The 18,652-nt window shown below is 50.3% G+C and overlaps 1 protein-coding gene and 1 non-coding gene across 2 annotated transcripts; one reads left to right on the top strand and one right to left on the bottom strand.

Annotated features, from left to right (window-relative positions):
• Positions 1–2,020: 2,020 nt before the first annotated feature.
• LOC125410260 (U6 spliceosomal RNA) lies at positions 2,021–2,123 on the bottom strand. Its single transcript, XR_007235014.1, has one exon. It is a non-coding gene; the product is annotated as a U6 spliceosomal RNA (small nuclear RNA).
• Positions 2,124–15,177: 13,054 nt separating this feature from the next.
• On the top strand, positions 15,178–17,949 carry Sp7 (Sp7 transcription factor). Its single transcript, XM_048449648.3, has one exon. It carries the CDS (start codon positions 15,206–15,208, stop codon positions 16,439–16,441), a length of 1,236 nt encoding a protein of 411 aa, XP_048305605.1. The 5' UTR covers positions 15,178–15,205; the 3' UTR covers positions 16,442–17,949.
• Positions 17,950–18,652: the final 703 nt, after the last annotated feature.

Raw genomic sequence — 18,652 nt, 5'->3', positions numbered from 1 at the left:
CATATGGTTGCTGGGAATTGAACTCAGGACCTTTGGAAGAGCAGGCAATGCTCTTAACCTCTGAGCCATCTCTTCAGCCCTCAAAACCATACTCTTGCTTCTGCCTCCCATCCCAAATGTTGGGATTACCACTGTATCTCACCCTGCCCAGCCAGACCAATCCTTGTCTTTATTTAGCCTTCCTTTCTCTATCATCACCTACTTCCATTTTTTTCCCTTCTTTCCTTTGGTAGAATTTTTTTGTCTTGTTTTGTTTTGTTTTTTAAGTCAGGATTTCTCTGTGGCTGGCCTCGAACTCACAGAGATACAGAGATCTCTGCCTGCCTCTATCTCTTGAGTGTTGGGTTTAAAGGCATGCCCCACCACTGCCCAGCTTCCTTGGCAGAATCTTACCACATAGCTAAAAGTCATGACACTCCTACTTCAACCTCCTTCTCTCAGCCACCTTCCTTGGTTCCCCCAATACTGACTTAGATTAACCCTGCCTCCTATAGCATCCCCTACTCACGCTATTTAAAGTGATTCCTTTTCTTTTGTTAGTTACTGGTTAGTTTGTGAGACAAAGAGCTGTACCATCCATGTTTATGGTTGCAGGATTAAGCCTAGTTCTTGTGTCTCTGCACACAGAATGTGCTCTTGCAACATTTGGTGAATGTTGAGCTCTGCAGACTCATTCCAAATTTCATATATCTGTGATCCCAACAATTAGAGCAGCTTGTTCAGCTTGCAGGAGATCCCGGGTTTAATCCCTTGCCACACCACAAATAAAAAAGAGAGAGAACGGTAAAAACTGGGAAGTAGCTCAATTGATGGAGTGACATGCACGAAGCTCAGGGTATGATCCCTAACATTGTGTAGACTGGACACCATGGTATACATCTGGAATTCCAGCACTTTGAAGGTGGAAACAGGAGCATTGGGAGTTCAAGGTCAAGAATCCAGACTGGTGTGAAACTCACGTATTGAGTAGTCCAGACTGGCCTTAATTTAAGATGATCTTAAGTTACCTCAGTCTCCAGAGTGCCTGTGTTTTATTCAGAATTTAATTTTCTTAAGATTTACTTAATTTAACTTGATTTTTAATTTTTTTTTTTTTTTGAGACAGGATTTCTCTGCTGTCCTGGAACGACCTCTGTAGACCAGGCTGGCCTCTAACTTACAGAGATCCGCCTGCCTTTGCCTCCTGAGTGCTAGGATTAAAGATATGTGCCACTACCCCCTGGCTTATTGTGTGCGTGTTTTGCCTGCATGTATGTCTGTGTGCCATGTGCATTCAGTGCTTGAAGAGGCTAGAAGCTCAGATCCACTTGAAACTGGAATTCGAGATGGCTGTGATCTTCCAGATGCTGGGGATCAAACATGGGCCCTTCAAAAGAGCTGTCAATGCACCTAACTGCTAAGCCATCCCTCCAGCCCTGTGTTGTTCAGGATTTCAAAGTGTCATTTCTTAGTTGGGCATTCTTTGATCCCAGCCCTTGGGAGGCAGAGGCAGGTAGAACTCTGTGAGTTCAAGGTCAGCCTGACCAACAAAGTGAGTTCCAGTACAGGTAGACCTATGTAGAGAGACCCTATCTCAAAACCCAAACCCAAACAAAAATGTAGATACACGCGTTTTTATTTACTGTTTGTGTGTGGGGGGGTGAATATCACACACGTGTGGAAGTCAAAGGACAATTGCCAGGAGTCTTCTGTTGTGTAGGTCTTGGGATTGAGTTTAAATTTGTAGGTTTGACAGGAATTGCTTTAGCTCACTAAGCCCTCTCCCAGCCCTCTCAAAAGAAAGATTTATTTTATTTTTAACTATGTGTACGTGTCTGTGTGGGTGAGCATGAGCGCAGGACAGAGACATCGGGTCTGGATCTGGATTTATAAATGGTCACGAACTACCTGACATAGCTATGAAAAACCAAACTCAGGTCCTCTGAAAGAGTCATGGAAGCTCTTAACCACTGCCTCTCCAGCCCTAAAGATGCTCATAGATTTCATGTAGGATTCCAGGGCATACTTTTCCTCTACAAATAAAAATATGGAATACTTCATGAATTTGTGTGTCATCCTTGCACAGGGGCCATGTGGATCTCTGTGCTGTTCTAATTTTTGATATGTGCACTGCTGAAGGGAGCCCTCTAGGGACTGTGTTAATAAGTGGGCCTTTCCTGGGGACCAGTGGGTCTTAGATCAATGCTTCCCTGAACATGATAGACACCCAAGCAGGGAAGGCTCCACCTGCTGTCCTGCCCCTCCCTCCCCAGGGTCTCGCTCTCCCTGCTCCTTCTCTCTTCTGATCGGCCTTCTTTCAGGTTCTGATCTGTCTCCCCTGAAACTCCTGTTTCATTTCAGGACTCAAATGTCAGCCAAGGAAACTGAGGTTCAGAGAAGAGGGGGAACCAAGACTAAAGCCTCGCACTGGTAAAAGACAGAAATGCAGCCGGTTGGTGGTGGTGCACGCCTTTAATCCCAGCACTCGGGAGGCAGAGACAGGGGGATCTCTGTGAGTTTGAGGCCAGCCTGGTCTACAGAGTGAGTTCCAGGACAGGCTCCAAAGCTACACAGAGAAAGCCTGTCTCAAAAAACAGACAAAACATCAGACAGGAATATATATGTGTATTAGTACTTGTTGGGGTGGGGATCTCCTTTTCCAACTTGTCTTGGATAGAGTTTGCCAGCATTTTCTCTCTTGTGCCGTCAGCTTTGCCTCTGAGTTCAAGACTCCTCAATGTCAAATCAAATGCTAAATTGGGGCACTAGGCAGTGTCCAGATCCTGAAGTCACGAGCATCTGCTTCCCTTGACCCAAGGGGCGAACTTCTCTGGCCAGCAGCCGTTGCTCTTGGAAGGTCCCATCAGATTGGCAGCTGTCCCTCTGAACTCTTGTCCGTGTCCCTTCCATTATCTACCCTATATCTGCCTTTGTTTTTTTGCGTTTTTGTTCTTCTTTATGAGGAAGGGGCATGTGCACATATGTAGAGGTCACTGGGCAGCTTTCAGGAGTCAATTCTTTCCATTCATCATATGGGTTATGGGGTTCAAACTCACGAGTATCAGGACTGGTAGCAATTGTCCTTCCCCATTGAACTATCTGGTTTATCTCTGTTTTGGTTTTTCAGGTAGATGCCATGTTGACTCATATTGTACCAGAACTCAGTATGGAGCCTAGGCTGATCTAGAACTTATGGCAATCCTCCTGCCTCAGCTTCCTGAGTGCTGGGATTACAAATGTGTACCTCTCATCTTTTCTTTCTGAGGTGTGGTTTCACAATGTCATCAAGGCTGGCCTCAGCCTCCTGGTGCCAGAAATGATAGTCTCCCACCCTGTGTCTTCCTGTTTTCTGATTTCTGGGTGCCTTCTCTTTCCTGTCCCCTATAGACTGTCTGTCATTGGAGCTCACCACTGAAGAGGAGGGCTGGGCCTGGGTGCTTGGGGACGGGCAGTGGCCAGACTAGGGGCCCGGGACATGAGCGCAACTTTCCAAGCTGCTCTTCCAGGCCCCTGTGGTTGGGGAGCTCCACACAGGGAGAGATGAGTCAGCAGGGCCACAGAGCAGGGGGGCAGTTGGGTGGGGGTAGAGATGCCTGGGGTTCCCCAGGGCCAAGGAGTCTACTCAGGCCGTCTGGGTATCTGGACTCCTGTGGGTGTGGGCAGTAAGGGATCAAAGGTCCCTGGTGGCTCCTACCCTAGTCAGAGACAGAGAGAGCAATCTATAGGGCTGGCCATATCCTGCCTAACCTTAGATTTGTTCACTTTTTGAGACAGTGCTTCATGTAGCCCAGGCTAACCTTGAATTCGCTGTGTAGGTGAGGATAACTTCCAACTTCTGATTCTTCTGCCTCTACCTCCCGAGTGATGGGACATTTGCCTGTGTGGAGCTGCTACGTTGATATGAGTCTAGATGGGTCCATAAGACATATCAAGGTCACTGAATCTGTACGTGCGTGTGTGTACCTGTGCGTGTTTGTGCTGGTATGAATGAGAATCAGGGAGCCTTAGCGTATGTATAGGACGCCTATGAATCAGTGTGCGTTAGTGTGGATGTCTGCACATTACATAATGTGAATGGGTTCTGTGTTCTCTAGTGTGCTAGTGTGTGTACCTGATTGTGTGTTATTCATCAGGCTTGTGGGGTTGTGCGTCAGTTTAAAGGGTTCTATTTTCTCCTTTCTGGTGAGTCTCTCTAAGCGGTTCTGTAACAGCTCCGTGGGAAGTGCCTAGGAGTCCCCTTGATAGAGATTTCAGAGAGAAATCCTGAACAGGTGAGCACAGGTAGAATTAGCTTTTCCACCCCTCAAGGAGCAGGGGGTAAAACCTTCCATTCTCTCCATGTCTCATTCTCCTTCCACCTTTCCAAAAGATGCAAAATCATTAGAACTGAAGGCAGGTTCCAAATTTAACCCCTCTGATCTAGGAAAGCCCACCCTGAACCTCTAGCGCGGGAGGGAGGGAGGGAAGGGAGTGGTCCTTGCGGTTCAGCCCAGTGCTGGCTTTGGGAGATCAGAAAGGCGTCGAGGGACGTCCATCTCCGAGCTCAGTGTCTGGGTGGCCATGGGCGGAGGCTAAGGGGCCCCCAGGGTGGTGGGGGTGGTGGATAGAAACCAGATGCCTAGGGGGTTTATACTGGAAGGGCCAGAGCCGCAGCCTTTACCCGCCGCTGCCACATGGCGCCTCTGCCTGGGCTGCCCCACCCCCTGGGAGGTTGGGCGGAGGGAGGCCTGTGACGGTGGAGGTAGGTCCTTGGAAAGGGATTCCAGTTGCTGCCCCCAGCCGCTGAGGGTACTGGAGGGGTGGGTGGGGAACAGGACCCAGGAATACCAGATCCACAGCTGGCTTGCAATGCTGTCTTAAGTGGGGGAAAAAGTCGGAAATCAGAGCCCGAGGGCTGTGGGCTAAGGTGGTGTCTCAGCTTCAATATCCCCTCACCTGGCTGACACAGATCCTTGTCCTGGAGGCTTGTTGGTGTGCAGCGGCCCACCTGGGTTCCTACCTCAGGCTCTGGCTCTAACATCTTCCTGGGATCCTGTTCGTCCTGTTTCTTTTCCTACCATTCTTTGGCTTTGAGTACATCTACCCCTTCCCACAGGGAGTGGAAAGGCTGACCCTGGCACCTACCCGCCTGCGGAGTCTCTGCCTTCTCCTTTTCATTCATCCTTTACCCTTTCATTCTCTTTCTTGTCCAGTCAGGGTTGAATCCAACTCCCTCTCTCGTTTCTTTATTCCTAGAATCTAGATTTCCCTGCTGCCTCAGTTTCTTGGTTGATCTACCCTCTGTTTCTCTAATGATACAGGAATTGCTGGAGAGCTTCCTTTCCTTCTTTCCAGTCTCTTACTTAAAACCCTAGAAATTCAACCAACACTTTGTCCTTAGACTCCCCCCCCCCCCACCATGGAGGAGACTATGAGGTTGTAGGAACGGCCCCCACCACCATGGAGGAGATTACGAGGTCATAGGAACGGCCCACCACGGGCACTTCCTTCTGGGCGGACGGGTGGGGTGGCCCATGTAATCATCGGACACAATTATGCCCTATTTATACCCCATCCCCGCCCCCCACCTGCTGGCTGCTTTACCCTTCACCTCCTCCAGACCTGGCTATGCCTGTAGCTGGTTCTCTTTCTCTCTGAAGCGGTTGTGTCTATCTTTGTTCCTCTGTGTCTGCTTCTTTCTTTCTTTCTCTTTCGCTCTCTCTCTCTTTCTTTCTTTCTTTTAAAGGTGGTTTTGTTGTCATTGCCTTTTCTTTTCTGCTTTCTCTAGATTTTGTTTTGTCTCTTTTTTGTTGTTGTTTTGTTTTGTTTTTCGAGACAAGATTTCTCTGTGTAACAGCCCTGGCTATCCTGGAACTCTGTAGACCAGGCTGGACTTTTTTCTTTGAAGAGCTGTGAGGACAAAAGGAACAGGAAGTGGGTTCTCCCCCAATGAGGAGAAGGAGGGCTGCTAGAAAGTGGGAAAGGGCAGACGAGGTTGAGAGCGGAGGAGTGCAGGTCCCCTTTCCAGGCAGGTCTTCTTTTGAGACATACGCTATTTTTTTAAAAAAAATTTATTTATTTTTTTATTTTATAGGCATTGGTGTTTTGCCTGAATGTATGTCTGTGTGAAGGTGTTGGTGGGTCCCCAGGAACTGGGGTTACAGACAGGTGTGAGCTGCCATGTGGGTTCTGGGAATTGAACCTGGGTCCTCTGGAAGAGCAGTCAGTGCTTTTAACCATTGAGCCATCTCACCAGCCCCAACAGATGTTTACCACTTGGCAGTCCAGTCTTTTCCCATGAACTTATCCCTAGAGCCAAAGCATAAATTAATACTTTAGATCTTCCTCTCTGTCTTGATCGACCTTCCTTCTCTTTCTCATCTGGACGGGATGTCACAGTTGGAGGGCCGGATCAAGCACTAGCATATATTCTTTCTGTAGAGGGAACTGCTGCATGGCCATTGAGAAGGAAGCCATGAAGCCCCACCAAGGAAGCAAGATGACTTATGAGAGAGACCACCTACTGAAGGAAGGACATTAAAACCCTAGCCAAAAAAATAAAAATAAAAAAATAAATAAAGAAAAAGCTGGGCGTTGGTGGTGCACTCGGGAGGCAGACGCAAAGCAAATCTCTGTGAGTTCAAGGCCAGCCTGGTCTACAAGAGCTAGTTCCAGAACAGGCCCCGAAGCTACAGAGAAACCCTGTCTCAGAGAAAAAAAGAGAAAAAAAAAAAAAAAAACCTAGCCAAGAAGGCCTCAGGGATGGTAGCTGGCGGGTGCATCAGGAGCGAGAGAAGCTGGACTGTTCTTTGTAGCGGGAGATTAATCCCAAGAGGTTAAGTATGGCATAAATCCGTTGACCCAATGGCCTTCTGCTCTGACCCTCACTCCTGCGTGTCTGAAATCTCAAGTTCCAGGTTCTGCCCTACAAACTTAGGTGGGCCGAGGTCTCATAGAGGATACCCTCCTCTGCAAACTGTGCTGTGCTCTTCCCACGCCCCATGACTTGCTCCAGGCTCTAGAACCTAACTCACTGACACCGACACAATCAGAATGAGCAAATCATCCCTCCTAATCCACACAACGCACACGCACACACACACACGCGCATACACACACATACACACACACACACACACACACACGCACAGTGCCATCCTGATTTTATGTGGCTGAATGAACAAGAAAGCATCTCCATTGCCAGCGTTGGGGGGGCGGGGGTGGTAGTGTAGGTGCCCCATTGTGTCATCATATTCATTGTATGTGAGTTTGTCTGTGTTCATTCACCACAGTGACAGTCCAATGTGGGTAGCAGTAGGTACGTGTGCATGCATCATCCCTGTGTTTGTTCATGAGTGTGTATGTCAGTGTGTTCCAGTCTTTCTGTGTGAGTGTCGTCCCCAATCCCCCATCCCCCCCCCAGATCTCTAATTAGTGGTTTGGGGTTTGTTCCTTTTCCCTCCTGTTCTTTCCTTTAGCAGAGCAGCGGGCGGCAGCAGCAGCCTCGGTAGCAGCAGCAGCAGCAGCAACAGAAGCTGCCGCGCCACTGAGTAGCCCTAAGGACTCCCAGTCAGAGTGGGATTGTAGGATTGGATCTGAGTGGGAACAAGAGCGAGCCGACCTGAGAGAAGAGTGGATCCCTCCCAGCGCCCTCAGGCCACCCATTGCCAGCATCTTCCTGCCAGACCTCTTGAGAGGAGACGGGACAGCCAACCCCAGACTCCCCAGGTACAGATGCCGAGCAGCTCTGGGGACTGCCCACAGATGCCTATTGGATTTCTGGGGTATGTAGGACACCTGGGTCTACCAACCCTTTTCACCTCTCCCGGTAGCACCCTCAAAGAAGCTCTGACAACTTGCCCATGTTCCTGCTTCCCACCGGCTCCCTGGGCTCCCCCTTTTCTCCTCTCCCTCCCAGATCCCTTCTTTGGGGAGCTCAGCAAATGAAACAGGAAATTTGGACCCTCTGCCTGCCTCTCTCGCCCTCCTCATTGGATCCGGAGTCTTCTCCGCTGGGAAAGCTGTAATTAGAGGGTGGATCCCTACAGACAGAGAGCAGCCCCCCCACCCCCACCCCCCAGTCCCTTCTAACTTTAGATCTCTTCTCTCCCATTCTCCCTCCCTCTCCCCTTTCCCTCTGGCTCCTCGGTTCTCTCCATCTGCCTGGCTCCTTGGGACCTGATCCCCAGCCTGAGGATGGCGTCCTCTCTGCTTGAGGTAACTGTTTCCTCCTCTTCCTAGGAAACCAGCTACAATCTTCCTGGTCCTAACCCATGCCTACCCCACCCCCTCAGCTCACAGAGACAGTAGCTGCAAAGCCAGGCACTTCCAGAATCCTTCTGATGATGAGTAGTGTCCTAGGAAGGGTAAACAGGGGGTAGAAGTAAAGGGAGGGGAAAACAGGGCCAGGGGTCAGAGGGCAGTCAAAGAAGGGGGAGAGAGAATTAGGTAAAAAGAAAGTGAGGACCCCTAAGGTCATCTAGGCACTAACTGTGAGGAGTACAAGAACACTGGAGTGGGGGAGAAGAAATGACAGCAGGGAACAGGTAGGCTGACAGCGGATGGTGTCTGAGCGGGCATGGAGGAGCCTCCAGCTAGTTCTTTGGCTTGGGAGGGAGTCCCGTGTCTAGGGCTCCTACACTAAGCAAGATTTGGTCAGGTCTGTGTTGAGGAGAGAGCCTGGACTGGGAGCTGGTGTGTGGGAGAGGAGGGAGGCTGTGAGAGAGAAGAGGAGAACAGCCCTGCATGTGGGGGGCTGACCTGAGAGGGAACTAAGGAGGAGGGACAGGGTCTGAGGCCGCTTGCCCGGCTCACAAATATTTAGCTTTCAGCCAAAGACAAACTAAGCTCTATTTTGGGAGTGGGAGGCGCCAGGGAGGACTGGGCCACTCCCCTCAGGCTGGGACCCCAGTATCCCTTGCCTCTGATTCTGACGATAGAGAGAACTAGGGTACCATATGAATTCGGGATCTTAAGGAATCACTAACTTTGCCATCGCTTCTGGGGGACCCAAGGCACAGAGTTGGAAAGGGAGGATTTATGGTCCTCCAGTCACCTGGTGCTGTTCTTTGTCACCCTCTCTAGATGCTTTCAGGGTGAGATAGTCCTCCTTGAATGTCAGTGCCCTCCAGCAGCATCAACTTGTTCCTATTTTGGGGGCCTTCAGAAGCCACCATTTCAGCCCGAAGTAGTGGCACACACCTTTGATCCCAACACTTGGGAGGCGAAGCAGCTGAGTATGAGGCCAGTCCGATCCACAGAGAGAGTTCCAGGACTGGAGCTCCATAGAAAGACCATGTCTCAAAAACAAAACAAGCAAACAAAGCCTCTGTTCTGGGTGCACTAACTCAGGTCCCAGGAGTGACGAGTCTTTGGTGATTGGCTCATCAGAAAGTCAACTAGCTAAACCTGTGGGAGATGTGTGTGCGTGTGTGTACATCACTTATGTGTCCACCGGCCTGTGTGTGTTAGAGTTGCCTATATTGCTGACTTTGTGGGTACAGGTGTGTGTGTGTGTGTGTGTGTGTGTGTGTATACAAGAGTGCGTGTGTACTATAAGCTGGATTAGTTTAGTGCTCAGTCCACATGAGGAATGGTGTCCATAAGGTTATGAGATAATGACTTTGTGACTGAGTTTGAGGTAAAGGCCTACAAGGCAGTAGGGCGGGACACACTCTATAAGCAGATAGGAATTCCGATACAGAGACCTATTCTCAACAGCATTGTGTACCGATTGTTCTCATGATCCCTTCCCCAACAGAGTCTAAATTTCTTTATTTATTATTATGTATATGTATGACTATGGGCACATACTTTTACTCAACAGCCTATATTGAAACAATGGTTTTGAGGAAGCAGAAAGAAAAAGGTGCATATGAGTTCTGGGTCTGCCAGGGCAAGGACAGTGTCATGGGCATGCACAGCTTCCCAGCCTTGCCAGCGTGGCACGCGTGCCTGGGGGAGGGGCAGTTGGGAGAATTTCTGGAAAGACAGAAGCATTTGGCAATAGGAATGTGTGCTTATGGATGCTGGGCTTGCCAGTCTCCAGCTCCCTGTGACCAGGACTCACCTAACCCAACTATGGACCAGTTTCTCTCTCTCTCTCTCTCTCTCTCTCTCTCTCTCTCTCTCTCTTTGACAGGGTCTCTCTCTACATAGCTCTGGCTGTCCTGGAACTCACTCTGTAGACCAGGTTGCCCTCAAACTCAGAATCTGCCTGCCTCTGCCTCCCATGAGCTGGGATTAAAGGTGTGTGCCACCACCTAAGGCAGTCTCTCCATTTCTATTCCTAGTTTTTAGGGTCTGCAATGTTCTGGGAATCCCTCTGATATGTGGAAGGAACTTGGGATTCAGAGAGGGAAGCAGCCGCTGTGGTAAAGACACTTAGCTGAACTGAGGGGGAGCGGGGGAGGGAAGGATACTAGGCATGGAGTAGGAAAGCCTGTGCTATCGGGACAGCTCAGTGCTGGAGTGCTTGCTTAGCAGGGATGAGACCGTGGGTTCAAATTCCTAGGAAACCAAAAGATAAAAATAAAATATTCATAATAGAAGAAAAAATTGATTTGTTTTTCAAGAAAAGACTTCTCTGTGTATTCTCTCTGTAGACAAAGCTGGCCTTGAACTCACAGATATCTGCTTGCTTCTGCCTCCCAAGTGCTGGGATTAAAGACATGCTCTACCACTGCCTGACAAGAACATTTTTAAAAATTATAAAGTTGGGTGAATTAAGAAAACTTGGGAGAAAGCTAGAAGTAGGACCAGGAAGCCAGGGTGCTCAGCCTATGCGGCTAGTCCCAGTTGTCAGAAGTGTAGTAAGCATTTCCATTGTGAGTTACTTGGAATCAGGCGGTCCCCTTGATTCACTTGACATCAGAGAAAAGGCTTATCTTTCTTTAGAAGCTCCTCATTCAGTAATTTAAGCCTTTTATTTTGTTTATTTATTTTCGTTTTTTTGAGAGAGGATCTCGCTATGTAGACTGTCCTGGAACTCACTGTGAAGACCAGACTGGCCTCAAACGCATAGAGACCTGCCTGCTTCTGACTGCTGGGACTAAGGGCATGAATCACCACACATGGCTAAGCCTTTTATATTAAAGGGTGGTGGGACAGGGATGAGGAACAGGGAAACTGGAAAATGGGTATCTTGGTTTCTACAAGGTAATGCATATGATCATACATAGGAGCATATGCCCGGAATCCTGAACCCTTTTCCTCAGCTCTCCCAGAGAGCAAGCAGCGCTGGGATGGAACTTCTCCAGCGCTTGGCCCCCAGAGCAAGCCAGTACTTTGCTTTTTCTTTCTGACCTTCATGGCCCCCTTTGGCCCTTGCTCCCAAAGTCCGGGTCTCATGTCAGCCTAGGGTTGGCTGTCTTTTTTACTCCTCCCTACCTCCCCACAGCTGGGTGGGGTCCCTGGGCTTGGCTGAGGCCCTTGTGGCCACAGTGTGAGGGCCGGGCAGGCGGGGGACCGCATCGGCGTTTTTAAAAATAAACCGACCGCAGGGAAGCCACCGGAGCCGGAGCCGAGCAGGACCATGCTGGGCAGAGGGGGAGGGGCAGCAGCTAAGGGGGAGAAGGAGGGAGGAATGACCTGCTCTGGGGTTGTCTGGGGCCCATCGCCCTGGTAGGTTTTTCTTAGGTGGGAAGTGTATGCCTTCCTCCTCCTCCGGCTTCCTTCTCCGGTCTTTTCCTGTGTTTTCCTTAGCTTTCCTGGCCCAGAATCTCTTACCACCTTTCTTTGCTTATTCTGCCTTCCTTGCTCTCCCTCCCTTTTGTATTTTAACTTTCCTGTTCATTTCTGTTTCTTAAAGCAAACATCTCCCTTTATAGTTCCCCCCTTCTCTGTCACTACCACAACTTTGTGTCCCGTGTTTCTGTATCTCCACCAGTCTTTGAATTTCTATGTTGCCACCTCCCCTTCATACTAAGTTTTACTCCTGTCCCACCAGCTTTCCTGCCCTAACCTCTCTGCTTGGGCCCTTAGAAACTTCAGGGAGCCTGGTGGTGGTAGCACAAGCCTTTAATCCCAGCAGCACTCAGGAGGCAGGGGCAGGAGGATCTTTGTAGGTTCAAGGCCAGCCTGGTCTATAGAGCAAGTTCCAGGACAGCCAGGGCTACACAAAGAAACTAAGTGTCTGGGGTGGGGGTGGGTGGTGAAACTTTGGGAAAACCCTTACTGGGAAAGTCCAGAGGTTTACTGATGGTCAATGAACAACAGTTTATTTGGGTAGCATTTAATGGCTCATATTTGGGAGTCCGTGAAATTTTATTTGTTTGTTTTTTGGTTTTTTGAGACAGGATTTCTCAGTAGCTATGGAGTCAGTCTGGAATTCTCACAGAGATCTGCCTGCTTCTGCCTCCTGAGTGCTGGGATTAAAAGTGTTGGCTACCACCTCTGGGCGGGAGACTGTAGAATTAACAAGACCTCAGACAGAGATAGAGTTGGGCGGTATAGGAGTCATGATTGCAAAGCCCTTCACTGAGATGTGGAGACACTAGCCTCATCTCTAGGACTTGGCATCGCATCTCACACACATACATACTGAACTAGGAGCCGCTAGGCAGGTCTGAGAACCCTGGATTCTTGCCTTGCTTTGTAAGGCTTATTAGGAAGACATTAGACAATTGATTTTTTTTTTTTTTTTGATTTTCAAGACAGGGTTTCTCTGTGGCTTTGGAGCCTGTCCTGGAAGTAGCTCTTGTAGACCAGGCTGGCCTCGAACTCACAGAGATCCACCTGCCTCTGCCTCCCGAGTGCTGGATTTAAAGGCGTGCCCCACAACTAGTACTTTTTATTTTAACTTTACGTGTGTAGGTGTTTGCTACATGGATGTATGGGCACCATGTGTGTTCCTGGTGCCTGCGGAACCAGAAGAGGGTGTTGGAACTGCCATGTGGGTGCTGGGAACCTAACCCCAGTTCTCTGGAAGAGCAGTAAGGGCTTTTGGCTGCCAAACCATCCCTCCAGCCCCAATAACCAGGTTTTAGAAAAATATGTGATACACAGACACACGAGAGAGAGGAGAGAGAGAGGAGAAAGAGAAGAGAGAGAGAGAGAGAGGAGAGAGAGAGAGGAGAGAGAGAGGGGTATTTGTGTGAATGCCATGCCATAGGATGTGTGGAAGCCAGAGGACAGCTTGTGGGAGGTCTCTCCTATCATTTTGGGTTCTGGTGTGTGTGGGGAGGGGAGAACTTAGGTCGTCAGGCTTGGTAACAAATGCTTTTACCCACTAAACCACCTCACTGGCCCCACATGGCCAAGCTCTTGGAGGATCTCTTATTTTCTCTCTTTTTTTTTGTAAGGTAATTTGGTTGAACCCAGGATTTTGTATATAGTAGCCAAGGATGCTAGATTGCATTTCTTCCCATTAGATTCTGAATGTGGGTACCAGGAGCTCCTGAGGCAGGACAGTCACAAGGGTGCTCAGACTGGTATTTAAGGAGATAGCTGTGTTTTTGTTTGTTTTTTCAAGAAAGGGTTTCTCTGTGTAGCCTTGGCTGTTCTGGAACTTGTTCTGTAGACCAGGCTGGCTTCAAACTCACAGAATTATGCCGGCCTCTGCCTCCCAAGTGCTGGGATTAAAGGCGTGCGCCACCACCACCTGGATACCTCTGTGAATTTTTTGTTTGTTTGTTTTAAGAGACAGGGTTTCTCTGTAGCTTTGGAGTCTGTCCCAGAACTCACTCTAGACCAGGCTGGCCTCAAACTCACAGAGAGTGAGGCCAGCCCTGTCTCTGTTTCCCAAGTGCTGGGATTAAAGGCGTGCGCCACCACTGCCCAGCAGCTTCTGTGTTTCTAAAAGACATCCTCAGTCCACTTTAAAAAAAAATTATTTATTTATTATGTATACAATATTCTTTCTGTGTGTATGTCTGCAGGTCAGAAGAGGGCACTAGACCTCATTACAGATGGTTGTGAGCCATCATGTGGTTGCCGGGAATTGAACTCAGGACCTTTGGGAGAGCAGGCAATGCTCTTAACCACTGAGCCATCTCTCCAGCTCCTCAGTCCACTTTTATGTCTTCTGTTCACTCGCATGAATGGTATGGTGCGGACCAGCCCATCCATAGACCACACAAAGTTAGGGGATACTGAGACATGGAGGAGAAAGGCTGTATAATTCAGTGTCTTAACCAGCTCCCTGTCTTGGAGAGTCTTGATGACTTTGGACTCTCCCATTGCTCAGAGGAACACTAGCTAGTATCAAGAAGCAGGAGGTGCCCAATGCCTGTTTCAAAGCCATTCTTGCTTTACCAGTCTGGACTCGGCTGTAGCCCTATACCCTCTCAGTGTCCCAGCAGTGTCTCTGCTGTCCTTTCCTCTAGCTTCCCAGCTCCAAAGTCCATGCCAAGAGATTCCTTCCTAGGGACTTGTGGACTTGACTTCAGGGAGGTGAGGCGGTGACTCTTCAGTCATGGACTGAGCAGAAACAGGAAATGGAAGCGAGGTGAAGCCAGGGAAATCTGGACTGGGGTCCAACATGGTTCCCCAGTGCTTTTGCTTCTCTCTGTGCCCCCCATACTGCTTTCTATGGAGAGGGTACGGAAGACGGTGCCCTTGCTGTGCTGACCAATCTCATCTCAGAGACCTGCCTCGGTGTCCAAAGGGGCTAGGCTTTTTAGTAAGACAGGGTCTCTCTACATAGCCCTGGCTGTCCTGGAACTTATTATGTAGACCAGGGTAGCCTTGAACTCACAGAGATCCTCCTGCCTCTGTTTACAGAGTTCAAGCATAAAGTTATGCACCACCATACCCAGCCTGTTTGCTTTTGAGACAGGGTCTATGCCGCCCATTCTGGCCTGGAACTGCTGTGTGGCTGAGGGTGACCTGAGGCTCTGGTTTTTCTTACTTCCACCTCCTAAATTACGGTGTGAGCAACCGCATTCAGGTCATGCTCTTCTTTGAGGGCTATCCTTTTTGAGTCCCTGGCCGTGGCTTGGCTTTTGTCTGCTTCAAGTTCACTTTCCTATCAGGACCCTAATTCTCACCTCAGCTGGCTCTTCCTCAGACTCCACAGTGGGCTCTTCCTGTCTGTTGGTCTGGGCCTCTCCTGTCCCAGGCCCAGGGGTCCAGGGCCTTGCTGGCACGCCACTCTTCCCTCTTCTTTTCTTGCCGGGTGTGCTTTGCCCTCCGTGTCTGTAGGTCTCAGGCCGCTAGCTACACTCTTCCCACTCTCATCTTTCCTCCTAAGTGGTGCATCTCGCTCTCTCTACAGGAAGAAGCTCACTATGGCTCCAGTCCCCTGGCCATGCTGACGGCAGCTTGCAGTAAATTTGGTGGCTCCAGCCCTCTGCGGGACTGCGGGACAGCAGTGGGAAAAGGAGGCACAAAGAAGCCATACTCCGACCTGTCAGCCCCCAAAACCATGGGGGACGCCTACCCAGCTCCCTTTTCAAGCACCAATGGGCTCCTCTCCCCTGCAGGCAGTCCTCCTGCCCCAGCCTCTGGCTACGCCAACGACTATCCACCCTTTCCCCACTCGTTTCCTGGGCCCACTGGTGCCCAAGACCCTGGGCTACTGGTGCCCAAGGGACACAGCTCTTCTGACTGCCTGCCTAGTGTCTACACCTCTCTGGACATGGCCCATCCTTATGGTTCCTGGTACAAGGCAGGTATTCATGCAGGCATCTCACCAGGTCCAGGCAACACACCTACTCCTTGGTGGGACATGCACCCTGGGGGCAACTGGCTAGGTGGTGGTCAGGGCCAGGGTGATGGGCTGCAAGGAACACTGTCCACAGGCCCTACCCAGCCTCCACTGAACCCCCAGCTGCCTACTTACCCATCTGACTTTGCCCCCCTCAATCCAGCTCCCTACCCAGCGCCCCACCTCCTACAATCAGGGCCCCAGCATGTTCTACCCCAAGATGTCTATAAACCCAAGGCAGTTGGCAATAGTGGGCAACTGGAGGGGAGTGGTGCAGGCAAGCCCCCGCGGGGTGCAGGCACTGGGGGTAGTGGTGGATATGCCGGTAGTGGGGCAGGGCGTTCTACTTGCGACTGCCCCAATTGTCAGGAGCTAGAGCGGCTGGGGGCAGCAGCGGCTGGGCTGCGAAAGAAACCCATTCACAGCTGCCACATCCCTGGTTGCGGCAAAGTGTATGGCAAGGCTTCCCATCTGAAAGCCCACTTGCGCTGGCACACTGGCGAGAGGCCTTTCGTCTGCAACTGGCTTTTCTGCGGCAAGAGGTTCACCCGCTCCGACGAGCTGGAGCGCCATGTGCGCACTCACACCCGGGAGAAGAAGTTCACCTGCCTGCTCTGCTCCAAGCGCTTCACCAGAAGCGACCACTTGAGCAAACACCAGCGCACCCACGGGGAACCAGGCCCGGGGCCGCCCCCAAGTGGCCCTAAGGAGCTGGGGGAGGGCCGCAGCGTCGGGGAAGAAGAAGCCAGTCAGCCTCCCCGATCTTCCACCTCGCCTGCACCCCCAGAAAAAGCCCCTGGAGGCAGTCCGGAGCAGAGCAACCTGCTAGAGATCTGAGCTGAGTAGAAGAAGGTCTCCAGCTCAAGGGTCCTCTTGCCAGGCTCTCTTGGTGTGGTGGGCCACTGCTTGCCCCTCACTCTTTCCTATGCATGCTATACTTGGGGGCTTTCTCCGCCTAACCCCTAGACATTCCTAACCTGGCTATCTCCTTAGTTCTTCTCCCTTTACCCACAAGTCTTAGTCAAACTCCTCTCAAGCCCTTGCCTGCGCCTGTGCTCTGGCTTCCTAAACTTTCTCCTCCCTTCCGTGTTCACAGCCTCTTACTTTTTTCTTCCATTTGGACTCCCATCACCCTCATTGACTCTTTGCCATCGAATCTTTTTGCTTCCCGACCCTATTTGCCACTTCCCCAGCAGCTTCAGGCTGTGTTCAGACTTCTGCTGTGCTTCCGTTCCCTTGAGCCTTTTTTTAAAAAAAGCAAACACAATGATGATAATTTATTGCCCCCTGGTGGTTCTTCATTAGGAAGCAGAGTTAGGGAGATTGGTATTAGTAACCCGGCTGGGAGCACAGTGCCAAGAAGGGGGCAGACCAACGGGGATCTGATCCCCAAGATGGGGTGACCCCAGGGTCAGGGAGGCTGCCCCCAGCCTTGAGTACTTAACCCCTATGCACCAGGAGTAAACAATAGTAATAATAATAATTCTATTTATCTAAGTTATGTCAGGTCAGGTAGAGTGAGCTGGAGAGGGAAGGGGATTTTCTTTTTTCTTTTTTGCTAAGGAAATTCTAGACAAATGCATTTCTGTATAGACAAAAACGGTAGTGGAGATCTTGTTCATAGATCTCTATCATCAAGGTCTCAGTGGACTTTCTTTTTCAATGGAGTTTTTAAAATTGGGTTGTTAGTTAGAGTTTATGTGGGTGTCTCTCAGTAAGGTCACTAAGATCCCCAGCCCCGGCCAGGCCAGAAGCTGTGAAACTTCAAGTCCTACGGAGGGGAGGACTGGACTGTACCCCAGCTCTCTTGACCGCAGAGCGGGTTCCTCCACTAACCCTCTCATACCCCTGTGACCTCCTCAGGCTAATCCCCTGTTGTCATGGTTATGAAGAACTTGCAGCTGCCATCTGAAGATGTCCTTTGGGGGAAAGTCCACCTAACAGGACTTTGGTTTGGAAGTGCCCCTTCTGAAAAGTAGGTGGGGGAAGGCTTTCTCTGGGAATAAATCCAAGTAAATCAAATATTTATTGAATGCCTACAATGTGCAAGGCCTAGAAGCCATGAGAAAGAGTTTATTGCAGGACAGAGGTCCCTACACAGATTTGGGGTTACATCCACAGGCCCCAATCTGAGTTTCCACTCCATTCCAGTGACTTTTAAAAGCCGCTTTGTGCCTTTGGACGCCTTTCCTGAGACTATTGGGTCTTCCGGTTCTGTCCCCTGCTCCTTCTACCAAAATAAAGGGTAAAGCCCGTGGAGTCTGGGAAGAACATACATCGTTGAAGGGATCATCCCCTTGTGGAGTCTTTTTTTAAAATTTAATAAATAAAAGTTCGATTTGAAATTGTGTCTGGTGAGAAAATGAGAAGAGGTGGGGGATGGATGGGCCATGGGACAATTCTTTAGCAAGGCAGGGATATTTAATCCGGCACAATTGCGCTTCATGCTGAAAGTTAAAAAAAAAAAAAAGCAACTTGGTCGGTCATGCTCTCTAACGAAGTTGAGCTTTTCTTTCTTTTCTTTCTTTTTGTCTTTTTCGAGACAGGGTTTTTCTGTGTAGTTCTGGCTGGCCTCGAACTTACAAAGATTCGCCTATTGCCTCTGCCTCCCAAATGCCGGGATTAAAGGCCTGCGCTACCACCGCCCAGTAGGAGCTGAGTTTGTTTTTAGTCGCCTATTGCTATCTGAAGAGTTGGGAAGGCCGTGGCTTTTTCAGTCGGTACCATCGACCTTGGTCTGGGCAGCGACCTGACCTGAGTATCAACTGTGATCACGGCAGGGTCACAGGATTTTCTCGCAGCGCAGCCCCAGCGCGGCGATGGTGAGACTCCCGGACCGCTGACCCGCCTGGCACGTAACCCGCCCCCTGCCCGGGGCCTGCAATCAGTCGTTCCTGCCTCGAAGTTAGTGCAGGAACAAAAGCCACTCTGTGGCGGCCGTCCCCAAGCCACAATAGGGCTTTGTGCAGCCCCTGCCCCCAGGGCTCCCCCGCTGGGCTGAGGGGTTGCATAGGGTGCTTTCCCGGGCAGCGGCGCCCGGGCCGCAGT

This window comes from Myodes glareolus, chromosome 19 (genome assembly GCF_982192425.1).
Source record: "Myodes glareolus chromosome 19, mMyoGla1.1, whole genome shotgun sequence".
In the NCBI taxonomy this organism is placed as follows: domain Eukaryota; kingdom Metazoa; phylum Chordata; class Mammalia; order Rodentia; family Cricetidae; genus Myodes; species Myodes glareolus.
Note: the sequence above shows the minus strand (reverse complement) of the source record. Positions and strands in the feature narration are given on the sequence as shown.